The following is a 14,094-nucleotide window of genomic DNA, read 5'->3' as shown; positions in this document are numbered from 1 at the left end:
TGTATTTTCAGAAGCTCAGGAGGATTTAAAATCCAAAGCTTTCCATGACACCATATTGGAAGAGAAATAGGATCTCTGCTCCCTTTTCATTGAAATTTCTACACTTTATTTGTAAGAAATGTGGAAGAAGAAGACTCCTGACTCCCATGACCAGATCTTTATATAAAAAAAAAAAAAAGAATAAAATTTCAACAGGGCCCATTTAAAAAAAAAAAATCACTGGATCAGATGTTCCTCTTACTTCTTTGCTCTCCTTGGCCCTACATAACTTCCTTTGCTATCTCTATTTCCATAGAGAGAAATTTCAGCTGGCAGAGGTCCCCTAATCCAATTTGAGGAAAGTCTAATGGTCAGGACAGCCTAGAACAAAACATACCTGGGTGCAGGCATCTCATATAGGAAAATATATGAGTAAAGATTTTCTAAGCGGTACAAAATGAACAGCAAACATTAAATAAACAGCTTGCACGATAAGTACCTCTTACACCCTTACTAAAACTGAGAATTTTACAGGTTAGAAGTGGATGCAAAGTTTTTTTAAAAAATTTCAGATCACACTATGACCAGGAGAAGAAAAAGCACTATTCACCAACTGTAATAAATTAACCCATCCACTTCAGAGATTCACAGAATTATTGAGGCTGGAAAAGACCTCTGAGACCATCAAGTGACCTGACACTACCACACTGGCCAGACCATGGCACTGAGTGCTACATCCAGCCTTTCCTTAAACACCTCCAGGATTCTCCAATCCTCCACTTCCCTGATCAGCCCATTCCGATGCTGATCAGCCTTTCCATGAGGAAGTGCTTCCTGATATATCCAACCTAAACCTTCCCTGGTGCAGCTTCAGGCCGTGCCCTCTCATCCTGTCACTTGCTGCATGGGAGAAGAGCCCAACCCCAACCTGACTACACCCTCCCTTCAACTAATTGTAGATGGTCATGAGGTCTCCCATAGCCTCCTCTTCTCCAGGCATAACCCCAGCTCCTTATAAGATTTTCCCTGTAGTCCCTCCATAGCCTCATTGCTCTCCTCTGGACCCACTCCAGCACCTCCCAAATGTTTCTTAAAGTAAGGGGCTCATAACTCTACACAGCCCTGGAGCTGTGGCCTCACCAGAACTGAGTAGAAGGGCAGGATTACATCCACACTATTTCTGACACAAGCCAGGATGCCATTGGCCTTCCTTCCAAGCACTTCTGTCATTGCATTCCACTAAAAATACAAGATGCTCTCTCAGCCCTTTGGCTGTCTCCGACCAGGTTTATAGTCATGAGGCTCACCCTCCCTCTGATACAATTCTAGATCTGAGAACATTTTACTCACAAAGATCAGGTAATAAATACCAACTAATTCAGCTGTGGCAGCAAAGGGGAATTCACCTGTCATAAATATTCACTGGCTGATTTACACAAAAGACCCCTTTATTTCTTCACTTGATGAGAAAAGCTGTGGTGTAACAAATTACACTGTTCAGTTCTTCTCAAGAAAGCTTTCTAAGCCTACCACAGTGATTCTTCCTTACACAATGATGCCTAATGTGACAGCAACTATTAATTATGGAAATGCACTGTACCCAAGGGAGATAAGCAGCTCCAGCCAGACTCTGGGAGTGCCACTGCTCTGCTTAAAGCCTTGAGCAAAGTGTTCACGTTCCTGTGCACATCCTGATATTTATTAACATAGTTAAGATCTAGACTGAGGAAAATAACAATTTAGCACGATGATTCAATAACAGTCCTTCATCCTACTTGCACAACAGTGGGATTTTCTCTCATTAGCCAGCTTATATGTTATTCAGTGAGCCTCCAAAGTAAAACAAATTAAAAAAAACAATCTCCACAGCTCTTTCACATTAGCATTTGGGAACTGAGAGGGAGCAACTACCTAAAGTGTCTCAGTTGGATGATCTAGCTTCAGAGAATATAGCAGTAGTTCAAATTTATTACAAGTAAATTCAAGCTCAGATATTGAAATGCACATGAATCCTCATTTATATTATCAAAATTGCTGGAACCTGACAAGAGGGGATGATATTTCTTGGGGGAAACTGAAAATCTCTAAGTGGTAAGAGTGACTCTTTTTCCTCCCTTGCTTGAAATTCTCTGAAATTTCACACTTCCAAAAACAACGATTTTTCTCAAATGTCTTAATGTCATCCTGCTGAGGAAAAGGAATGAAAATGTACTTATTTTTTTTTTCTTTTTTGAAGATGTTTCTATTTCAAACCACAATAAACCCAAGTAACTTCAGTCTTCTTGTTTGCCACGAACTATTGTGGCATTACTGAAATGTCTATGTCATCCTTATTTTAAAGGATGATCCAAATGTTAATTACATTAGTTACTTTTTGTTTCATGCCATATCTCAACTACTTGAGATTATCCTTCAAATATTAAAAAGCAATACAGAGTCTCCAGTAGCTGAATCAATGTTGGGGCAGAGATATTAACTTTTGCAGTTTGCAAATCCTGCCAGACCTAATTTTCCAACCTTAGTGATGATTGACACAATATTTTCCCTTGGAGTTGCTCAGCGTCTTAAGTGGAAAGAAAGAGGAAAAAAAAAAAAAAAAAAAAAATAAAAAAAAAAAATAAAATTGAAGCTAGAGCTAATCCTTAAGAGTACAGCTGCTACCTTAGCCTCTCAAAAATAGAAAACAAGTCATATTGTGATCACCCCACACTTGTGGAGGCTCACAAGACAATATATTCTATAATCAGGTACTTCTGACTGTGTAACTTGCTTTCTACCTCTTCATTCAATTTCATTTTGACTCCAGCTTGAACCAGAGATTTCCAAAAGGCTTCTAGGAGTTGTCTTTGAGTAAAAAAAAAACAAACCACCAAACCTTGAAAAGAACTAAATGTTCACTGCTTAGTGCCCCCAAAGATGATAATGGCTTAGAGGCAAGTGCTGTGTAACCCACTGTAAATGCTTAAGATAAAAATCATGCTAAACTTGAAAAATTATACTTAAATCCTATACAACTGTAAAACAGAGCTCTGTACCTCTCTGCCTAGGTATATACCTTTATTTAATAGCAAGTAATCTATTCTGCCTTTATGATACACCAACTCTCCCTGTGGGTTACTACATGCTCCTCTATAATTTTTTCAGTTGATTACAAGTTTACCCTACAGAAACAGGAATCTTTGAAGAGTGGAACTGCTGCTGTGAAGAACATAAGCTACAAAAGTGATGCTGATAAACTAACATTAAGAAATACTGTAATATTTTCTTGCCTTTTCCTGTCTCTCTCTGCTTCCTCTTTTTCCTAATTGGTAAAAAACCTTAGAGATGAGTTTTCTTTTCAAGTTATGATACTATCTGATATTGCCAACGTGATTATACTTAACACATGCTTTTTCTTCCAAAGATGGTATAATATCTCCCATTCAATATGCATAGTATGTTGTTCAGCAGTTTTCTTATTCGATAACTGTTCATTCAGTTTACAAACTCAATTTTGTGTTTCTGAGACTATAGTAAAACAATGAAAATGTGTTTGTATACTAAAACAATTGAAAATACTTAGCAAGCAGTAAGGTATCAGTACAAGGTAATAAAATATTCTTCAAATAAGTCACTTTTCTGATGTTTACAGAGTCTGCATATACTAAAGAAATCTCACAAATCTGTAAAACCTTGAGATAGCACCTCTGTTACAGCCCTTACCCATTACACAGATGCTAAGAGAACATCTCAGTTGTATTTTGACCTCAGCACTGAAAATCTAGATGCAATAGAAAAATTGATCTATCTTCTTTACTTCCTCATGCAACACAGAAAAAAGACAAAGACACCAAAATGAGCAAATGACAACCCCTCTCACCTAAGCTATATATTAACTTATAACTCATGAAATGCATGTCCCCAGCTATCATATGTTTAAAAAGAAGAGGTGTGGCCATTCCACTTGGTAAGTTTTATAGTTCAGTTATCTCAGAACTTGAATAGTTTTAGGGTCACCCAAAATAGATAATCAAATTCCAGTAGTAATGTCAACCAGAAAAAGCAATTTGTTTCATAAGGTCTCTCAAACAGCTGCTAACTTGCAATAGAATCAAGTAACATATCAAAACCACAGAGATGAAAAATAAATGTTCCTTTCCTTATCTGAATGACATAACAAATATTAATGGGGAAAAAAACGTTCAATAATAAGCTTGAATTATTTTATGTTTATTGAAGCAGAGTCAAATAAATGAGCACAAGAAGTTGGCAAGGAGCCAGATGAGCCATAAAGAGTTTTAAGACTATCTGGAGACAGAGTTGAGAATATTACAGTCATCAGGCAGCTGAAACAGCTTCAGGGCAATTATAAACATTTGCAATCGATTAAGGGGAGCATGATTCTTATGTGAATCTTTATTAAACTTGCATTAAAACTTTAAATTATTTGAAAATATTATTGTTTCAAGCACATCTTTGGCAGTCATCAAGATATATTTACTTCTGAAAAACGTGTGCAGGAAAGTGTCAATGGAATGACTTCCTCTACATGGTTTTTAAAGGAGATCTTAGGAATCCAGGGCCCATATGTAGAGACTGGCAGAATCTCAGCGTGTCAACCCCCTTGCAATACAGGAGGCAGCCTCTGCAAACTGCTCAGCCCTCCAAGTTCTAAAGGGTTCTAAAATCCTAGTGTCATCACTTCAAAAGAGAATTGGAAATAAACCAGAATTCATTCTCCAGAAACAATCTTCTTCCCCCAACCTTTTTAGATAAGGTGCAGAATCTTTCTATCTGCCTTGGCACCAACAAAACATCAAACACAAATGTTTTTAAACAGCTGGACTTTCTGCCTTTCTTATTAAAAATGTAGAGATATCTGCACTGTAAGCTGCACAAAATTCACAACTGTATTCTTGCAGTGACTCATAGGTTTCTTCATACAGAATTTCCTACTACAGAAAAGTATCTACAAATTCCTGGAAAACACTGTAAGCTGCCTGAGAAGTAAGACAGGAATTGCAAAAACCTTGCTCTTTGTTGATATACCACAGAGATAAAAAACCCCACAGTGTGCTGGATTCTAGGTCATTTACTCAGCTTACACTTAGCCTGGGCTTGCACGTTCAGATCTCAAATAACTTATCTGTTTTCCTCTCTGATTAAATGTGCAATGCTCTTTTTCATATTACTATTTGAGGACTGGCAATTGCCAGATGCCAGGCTGTGGGTAAGGCAGGATTGCTGCTTCAAACCCCATTTTGTTTGCCTTGAACTTGAAATCATGAAGTGAAGATGCAACAACTTGGCAAAGCTGGCTCAAATGGCTACAGATATAAGTGGCTCTTTTTAAAAACTGAAACTTTGCAGTTTTCAGAGGTGGAAGTTATATATTTAGAGTGTCCAGTGCAAAAATGCCTTCACTGAAAAGGATGCTGATGGCCCTTAAAAATTGTTCAGAGACTTAGTGATACTGATACTTTGCAGCACAGTGATCCCACTGTTTGAGCTGAACACTCAAAATGAAGAGAGTAGGAGATTATTTGGCTGCTTAATTCAAGCAATACGCACACATATATATGTATTAATATATTATATATATTACAATTATAAATCATATTACATTATAATTATAAATATAAATAAAATTATATATAATTGTATATATATTTCAATAGCAGGTTGAGAAAGGCATCCATCTAATACATAATTTTGCTGCATTTCATAGCAACTACTCTTTAACTCTCTACAGGTGACTGTCCTTAATGGCATTTGAAGAAGCACAGAATTGTCCTTCAACACTTTTAATATGCCCATATGAAATTTTCTTAAATAAACTCAGATTTCATGTCCTGGATAGGCCTTGGTCTTGTTTTATCTCAAGGAACAAAGCACACTGAATACAAGCAAACAGACTACACTACTACACCAGTCTGATCAAGTTAAAGCACCATCTTTTATTTTATTATCTTTCTAATTATCCTCTAATTTTTTTTTTTAATTTATAAAAAAATTTAAATTTTTAAAATTTAAATTTTTGTCTTTTAAAAATTTTACTTATATTTTTATAATTATCTTTTCTTATCTTTTTATTATCTTTATACTCACACATTAACTGCTACTCTGTGTTAGCTTCACATTTGTTACAAGCAAGGCTCCACTAGTGACAAAAGATTGTGGTTTTACCAGTATCTCTCATTAGCTTAACTAAGTCAACAGAAGGAAAAGACTTCTTGATGATTATCAAAGTGTCATTTGTTTTGTTTTATGTTAGAATAGCCTGCCTACCTACAATTTTACTTGGAAAAAAAGCCCCATCAATTAAAAACTTCAGTGTCAGTTATTTCAGAACTGCATTGCTACATCACTTCTTCAGCACCCAGATGGTTATGACTTCATGAAAGAACTGCTTGCTTCAGAGACTCAATTCCTTTGTTGGTGGAGAACCTTTTAAGTAGACTTTAATCTTCCAGCAGCTAGACAACTTTAAAATGGAACATACTCATCTACTCATATTTTAAAAAAAGTTAACTTCTTTAAAAAAATAACATTGGAGAAATAACACTTGGCCCTGCAGAAAGACACTTTCCAATTATAAAAAGTTTTCTAACTCACTGACAATGAAAAAGAATCTATGATAAGATAAAACCCAAAAGCAATTAAATTCATAGGATTATAAAAACAGGAGATTTATAAATTGACACATAAATGGATGCAACTTCTTTTGAAGGTGCAAGGGATCTGGTTTAGCACAGCATTTACTCTGGATGAAAGCCCAGTTTTCCTGTAGAAAAAAATATTTTAAATATGAAAGGCATGTTTTCTTAGAGGGCAATTATTATTGGAAATAGTTTCAGTAACAGAACTAAAGTGTTTTGTTGTAAATCTCTAAATTAAATCACTACACAAAACACTTTCTGAGAAAGGGAAGTGGAATTCTTCTCATTGCTGAAACCAATCAGTCTAACGGTGTTCTCATATTTTCTGACTTACAAAAAGATGGCAACAATGGGAAAAAACAAAGAATTAACACAAACCAGAATCTATATTCCCATTACTTCTCAAGCATCATTTACTGCTATAGAGGCATCAGTTAATGTTATGATACACACATTGAAAAGGAAACATCATCACATACCAAAAATGCCCACCAGGGTAATTGCTCTGTTTGCACAATGTCAGTTCTGCAGATGACTCTGAAGAAATTAACAATAATCTCTTCCTAATATGAATTTAATTCCAATGCCAGTGTTGATCTCCCACTTACTTTAATGTTTAAAACCTAAATGTTACATTAAAATGTCTAATATTAAGTGCTGCAAGCAGTTAAACTGAGCAAAGCTTCCAACTAGAATTTGATTTTAGGTCTCTATGAGGTGAGAAAAGAAATAAACCTCACACTGTGAAAAATCCTCAAACTGAGGAATGGGACCACAGTCTTCCAGAGGGAACTGCAACCACCCTTAGCTACACTGACTGATGAGATGGCTCTCCCCTGGACTTACACCCCATAAGTGCATGCTTAGTATTGATTTCTTTCTAAAGAAATAGCACAGAAGCTAGAGGCAATGTTCCCTTCCTGCTCTGGGGTTCTTGGGCCAGCTTTCCTTTATAAAACCTAAACTGATGGTCGAACCTTTTGATTGTTTTGTTTGTTTGGGTAGGGGGTTGGTGGTTGTTTTTTTTTTCATTTTTAAAAGTATTTCACATCTGTAGATACCCCCAAGTGAATGGTTCTTTCAAACACAGAGTCATAGAATAATTAGTGTTGGATGGGACTTCTGCTCAAGGCACAGTGAATACTGAATTCAGCCTTCTCCACTCATCAAAACACTCAGCTGGAAACAAAACAAATAAAAGATGCTCTCTGTTAACCCCTCCCTCCTCCAAAAAAGGGAAAGGAAAGGGAATAAGGGAGAGAGACTTACAGGTTGAGCTACAGAGCTCAACTAAAGGGCTTTAATGAAACAGTAATGATGAAAAAGAACACAGTGAAATGTTTGTATGTACATAGAAAACAAATATTGTGGTCCCCCCAAACTACCACATCACCACCACTGCTGGGCATAATACCAGATAATGCTGGGATAATACCAGACTCTTGGACACAGCAGCAAATGGGAACTGGATTCAGGGAACACAAAGCGGGATCAAAGGCAGAAGATGGAGTCCTCTAAGACACCAGCCATGGATGAAGAGAGGCCTCAGGTGGGACCGCTTTTCCTGCCCCTCATTTTCAGCACAAAAGAAGCTTCAGAAGCTTAGCAGAACCAAGCAGCAACCTTGGTTTCTGTCAGAATAAGAATAAGCAAGAGCCCTTCTGCACACCATAACTATAAACATCGAGCTTTATCAGTCCCAGAAGCAGACACTGACTAAATAAGATGCTGTTAACTCCAGAGGGTGCAGTTATTCAGAAGAGACCTAATGGAAAACTAAATTTTTTGTTCTATCCTTGCTCCAACCCACTCTATAATCACAGAATGGTTTGGGTTGGAAGGGACAGTAAAGATCACGCAGTTCCAACCTCCCTGCCATGGGCAGGGGCACCTACAACTAGACCAGGGTGCTCAGAGCCCCATCCAACCTGGCCTTGAACACTTCCAGGGAGGGGGCAGCCACAAGTTCAACTCACCAACCTCACAGGAATAAATTTCTTCCTAATATCTAACCTAAATCTCTCATTTTAAAAATTTAAGCTATTGAAAAGTAATTTCATCTCCTCTTTTCGTGCCCTGTCCCTTCCTCTGTGCAAGAACCTCTTTGGTCAATACAGAAACTGGGAAGAGAAAATGTGCCCTGCTAACATCCTAGAAATGCTTCAAATCTATCAATAAAATAGCAGGAAAGGGGGAGAAAGTGAGAGAAAGTGACATAATGTGCTATGATTCATAATAAGCTGCTGGCAACATTGCTCTCTAGGGACTGCTAAGAAAATAATGTCATCATGGGGATGAGGAAAACTACTGCCATATTTAAAAACCTAAGAGAATTAAGAACAGGCAAAATACTGTGTCAAGCTTAATGATTTCACCCAAAATAGGGTAATGGGGAACTAGGGAGGTATTTTGATATAAGCAAGAAGAGGGATTAGAGAGACCAAGGACAACTCTCACAATAATGGAAATAACAAGAGAGGCCCTGGGTTAGAGATGGTGATCTGAAACTTCTCCTCTCTTTTTCTTTATTAAACGCAGAGGAGACAGCCCATGAAGTCTGCAACATAACATTTTATAAAGAAACTGTAGGAAGCAAAATGAGAATCTAGAAACTGCTTGCTGCCCTGGGAAGGCTGTTGAAATCAAGGATTTAGGATAATTCAAAGCAGCATTCTTTCTTTGCATTCACCCTTTCCAGAGTTGCAGGTTAACTTAAAATTCAGGTCGTGTTTAAAACATTTCTATTCATGGGATATTCTCAAACTATGCACACACACACAAACAAAAGACAACACAAGCCCCCAGAAAACCTACAAAAACCCACCCAAAATACCCAAATCACGCAAATCATTAGAAAGGGAACAGAGTGTTCAGTATGTAATAAATGCAGAATTTTGTGGGTTTTTTTGCACCTTTTTCTGATGTAGGTGATAGTGATCTCTGATCAGAGTCTTCACCAGTATGGCATTACTTGTGGACTACTGAAGTCAGAATGTCACAGAAAGACTTAATATCTGCCACATGTCATGTCTGGGGAATGTGTCACTGAATGAGCTCCTGGTCTGAAACTTATTCCTTGCAGGCAGGCATCTGTGTTACATAAATCACACCACAGCAAGATTCTTACCCAGAAATCAAGGACAAAATTGAGCAGCATTCTCATATTAAATAATTAATTTTGTATTCTTTTCAACTAGCTTCTTCAAATAAAATTATAAAAAAAATTAATTTTTTTGAGGTTTTTCACTCAAAAATACATTTTTAAAAGATATCTTTTATCTGGTAAGATTATGGTCTTCTTCAGAGGTTCACTGGCATTTAAATGCACAAACTCATCTAGCACAAATAAAAATACTATTTGCTACAAGCTTTTTGGATGGATTTTTTTGGTGTGTGTGTTCGTTATCCTATGGCTGGTGCTTTTAGGTGCTGCTTTGTTGTAAACAGGAATTCTCCTATTCATCATTTTCCATCTTTCTAATTTAAGAATTTATTATGCAGCCAGGGAACAAAAATCAATAACACCCGACCTGCATGAACCAGATATTATGCACAGCAAATTGCTGAACTGAGCATTTCCCCATAACTTAAGGATGTAACTTTGAAAAGAAGTTTTAAAGTGTTCATCCAAACCAGTCATGATTACCTATGAATAATGGATGCATCTGAACAAAACAAGTCTGATTTTAAAGCAGTTTTCCACAGAAAGAAGAAAAATATAAAATTAGATATTGCACCTATACTAAAGAAATCTGTCCAGCTTTCTTCTCAACAGGAGTAAATATCTGTACCAAACTCAGCTAAGTCACTGAGCTGGGAGGTGCAGTCTTGTGATGCTGCCATCTGTGTCACAACTCCTCTATCACACAGAAACCATCAGTTCAGCAACACTGAATTAACTCAAAAAAGAAGAAACCTTGTTTTCTCCAGGTCTGCCTCCCTCAAGTTCGTCACTCTGTGAGTTTTGAGCTTAGGAATAGCAGCTTCCACTTGCCAAGGACTCTGACGTGTTCACCACTGCTACAGCTTCTGGCCATCAAACACATGCTAACAGGATAATTTTACCACACAATAAACAATTCTACAATGTTAAAAACTTATTTGTTGAATCTTGAGTTATCACCTTATAATTCTACACTCCAAAAAACAAGAGAGCTCGCTAATAATTTTTACGCTTCATAAACACCGGCAGAATAGAAGGCCAGGTAAGTTCTCCATTTATCAGCTAACTCTTAACAGGGAAATTATCAAATAAACCTGCAAATGTTGATGGATTTTAGAAATAGATTTCTCTGAGGTGCTGTGAAATGCTGCCAGAACCATAAACGTTCCTGAACAAAACATAATCTGTCAGAAGACTACCAAGATGTAACATGGCTGCTTTCAACAGAGTGATGGATTTGACAAAAATGCTCAAGAAATACTCACCATAGTCATTATCATAAAAAATAATGAACTTCTGCCAGGCATATTCCGTGACCACCCTCAGGATGACATCATTTAAGTAGACAGGGGGTCGGACAGAGAGGGTGTAGTCATCGTTGCGGTTGCTCCTGGTGAGCCCACAACCGCTCCTGGGTGTTCCTGCCGCCGAGCGCTGGATGAAGAGGTGAGGGATGTGCATGGCATCTGCCAGGGATTGCAGGGATCCTGCTGATGTGCAGCCAATGGAGCTGACAAGGGCCAAGATGCCTTGGTTCATCAGGTCACAGGCTGTAAGAAAACACATGGAGAGCCGAGGTGAGAGGGGTTGGGTGTGCGGCCCATTCGGCTGTTGAAATGTAGGTACTGGGAAGGGAAACAAAACAGGTCCTCTCAAGGGAGATGTAGACAAAATTTCAGACCTAAAAGTCATTCAAATCATGAGGCTGCTCTATTTACTGTCTTGTGGTGAAAGGTGGAAGGCTGCCCTGTCCACTTTGCCTAGAAATTAATTATCTCTTGAAAATGAGTCCCATTCCCAGGCCTTCTGAGGAACATTAAGGATGGGTTTCAGCTCATGCTTGCTGTCAGCTTTTGAAGAGAACTGAATATTATTTTGTACATTAATGTCTCCAAGAAAAATCTTAATTGCTTCTGAGTTTCAAGAGATATATTCAATATTCTAATGCAAATTATTTTATTAAACAACAAAACCACCACATTTATTCTCCTCACTTCCATAAGAAAGGCATGGAGTTGTTTATGAAAAACTAAAACCTTGTAACTAACAGTTCTGTTAATAAGGGCTGAGTTACAGCAGTTTCAAGTACAATACCAATGGCATCCACATTAATACCAAGGGTGTTTATCATGATTAATGTTAATGTAGTCAATAAAGATCAAAGGAATTAATAATGATTAGGTCTGTAATTTTTTAAATGGTTACCCTGTGCAATAAAGCAGAGTCAAATGTTTATATTTGGTTTCTAATACACTAGAGATCTTGGACGAAGAAAAAACACAGTCCTGTAAAGCATAATTCCCCAGAGCACACCCAAGGCTAGATTTTGAAATACTCATTTTACCACTGAGAAAGCTGCACCTGTATTTGCACATGTGAATTAGGTAAATAGACAGCAGAGAGTAATATGTATTTACATATGACTACCCAATACTAAACACTGCAATTACTTATTCTGCAGGAATATTCTGTACACACAACAGGTGCAGGCAAAACCAAGAAACCCACATCTTGTCCCTTAAAAAGATGAAAACATATTTCAGCACCAGACCTGTTGTCTCATATCATATGGTTCTTATTCGAAGCGAGTAATGTTTTGCTTCACCAAACACTTATTGATCTCTGTTGGATTTTTTACAGTGTGAGGAATGGAATTCTACATTCAGACCCTGGTGGAGATTTATTTTGTAGCCAGAGGACAGCACCAGAGGTCATGAATTCAGAGAACCAACTTCTCATAAAACCAGGGGTTATTCTTGTTAAGATACAGAGATCTGGAAGATGCCACTTGTGGTGGATTCCCAGGGCATGCTGATGCTGCTGAAGCTCTGTCCAGTGGGAACACTTCTGAATTCCTTCATGCAGATAAATATGGAAAACCACAGAGAGAGGTTGCAAAGTGTTTTGGTTTAGGACAAAGTTTTCCATCTGTATATGCTCTAAATATTCATTGGCTTATAGCCCTGATTCTGTGCTTCAGGTTAAAGGTTATACACTTTCAATAAGCACAAGTATCCTTTTTTAGAAAAGTACCAAGTATCACTTAATTGGAAAAATAAAATTATCTGCATCTCACAAGTTTCTAACGTTCAGAAGATTTCAAAACAATCTTGTTAGCTACTCGTCTTTTATGCTGCTTCTTACATTCTTCATCATGGCTTTCAACAAAGATAAAAGGCTTGTCAAGTTATCTTTTTAGGGAGGTGCAGAATCTCTTTCTGATAAAGTTCTCCTGCATTAAGTACTGCATTATCTAGGCTGTATAATCCAGTGAGAATGCTACTGTTTGAGAAACAAACTATTTTTACTGATATATTGATCTATCCATCAATAACTGCAGCTGTTTATATATTAATAAACATCTTTATAGCTAGATATCAATAGATGTTTGAAATTGCTGTTACATTTTGCAAAAGTCTCCTCTTAATTCAATGAAAATTCAATGAAAGTTGAATTAGGTCTACATGGTCTCCTAAGTCTACATGGTCCTGATGCCACCTCTTCAAATGAAATGCACAGTGTGACCCCTCCAGTCTCTCAAACACGACTTGAAAAAATATGGCAGAGTCAAACTGCATTACAAAAACTGCTTGAAAAATCTCTAAATTTCCAGGCACACTTTCAAACAGCACACTCCCTGTAATGCTATGAAGTGGGAAACATGCTTTTTTGTGAAAATTGATATTGAAACATGAAGGGGAAGAAAACAGCACGGAACATTTAGCTCCACAGGGCTGAATGCTAATACTGGCAAACAAACTCAATAAAGGATTAAAATCTTCTCTCTTGACACTGCACCACATTTGTTACAATAGCCTCAGGACTGAAGTTGCCCTGTGTGACTCTTTCTTCCATGATATGCTTATGAGAACCATATATGCTGGGTTGGGGAAATATGCACTTAATTACACTCTCAAATGGACCTTATTTCTCTGCACTTAGAGACTATTTAATACACTGAGAGTTATCTTCTGGAGAAAGGGCTGTTATCTCAGAGGCAGATTTCTCTAGGAAAGGATTCTAAGAGTTGCAGAGTTTGCCTCTGAATCAGTCTGCTTGGATTATTCTTTGAAAAGAAATGTAACTTCTACAATATATATGCATGTGAAGTAAAGTCTATGCCATATGTCAAACTATCATGTACAATATTCATATGTTCCTCAGCCAAGCAGAACTTCTATTGGCTCCAGTGGAAGAGTGGATTGGTAAAACACAGAAGACTGAATTCTACATGTTTTCTTAACCCTTTTTTCCCTTCACAAACAAAAGCTCTATTAAATCCTGTTCTTAGTGATCCAAATATTTCAATTTATC

At 37.3% G+C, this 14,094-nt stretch overlaps 1 protein-coding gene across 2 annotated transcripts in view; it reads right to left on the bottom strand.

The window, feature by feature from the left end:
• Positions 1 to 14,094, bottom strand: part of GRID2 (glutamate ionotropic receptor delta type subunit 2) — a 705,658-nt gene that overhangs the window by 300,357 nt on the left and 391,207 nt on the right. Inside the window, exon 3 of one of the 2 annotated variants that reach the window (XM_030449840.1) lies at positions 11,046 to 11,330. The exons of the other annotated variant lie outside the window; for it this stretch is intronic. Within the exon in view, the coding sequence (XP_030305700.1) occupies positions 11,046 to 11,330 (285 nt within the window). The remainder of the gene's footprint in view (positions 1 to 11,045; positions 11,331 to 14,094) is intronic. 2 annotated transcript variants of the gene reach the window in all.

The sequence above is a fragment of the Calypte anna genome, chromosome 4A (assembly GCF_003957555.1).
Source record: "Calypte anna isolate BGI_N300 chromosome 4A, bCalAnn1_v1.p, whole genome shotgun sequence".
In the NCBI taxonomy this organism is placed as follows: Eukaryota; Metazoa; Chordata; class Aves; order Apodiformes; family Trochilidae; genus Calypte; species Calypte anna.
Note: the sequence above shows the minus strand (reverse complement) of the source record. Positions and strands in the feature narration are given on the sequence as shown.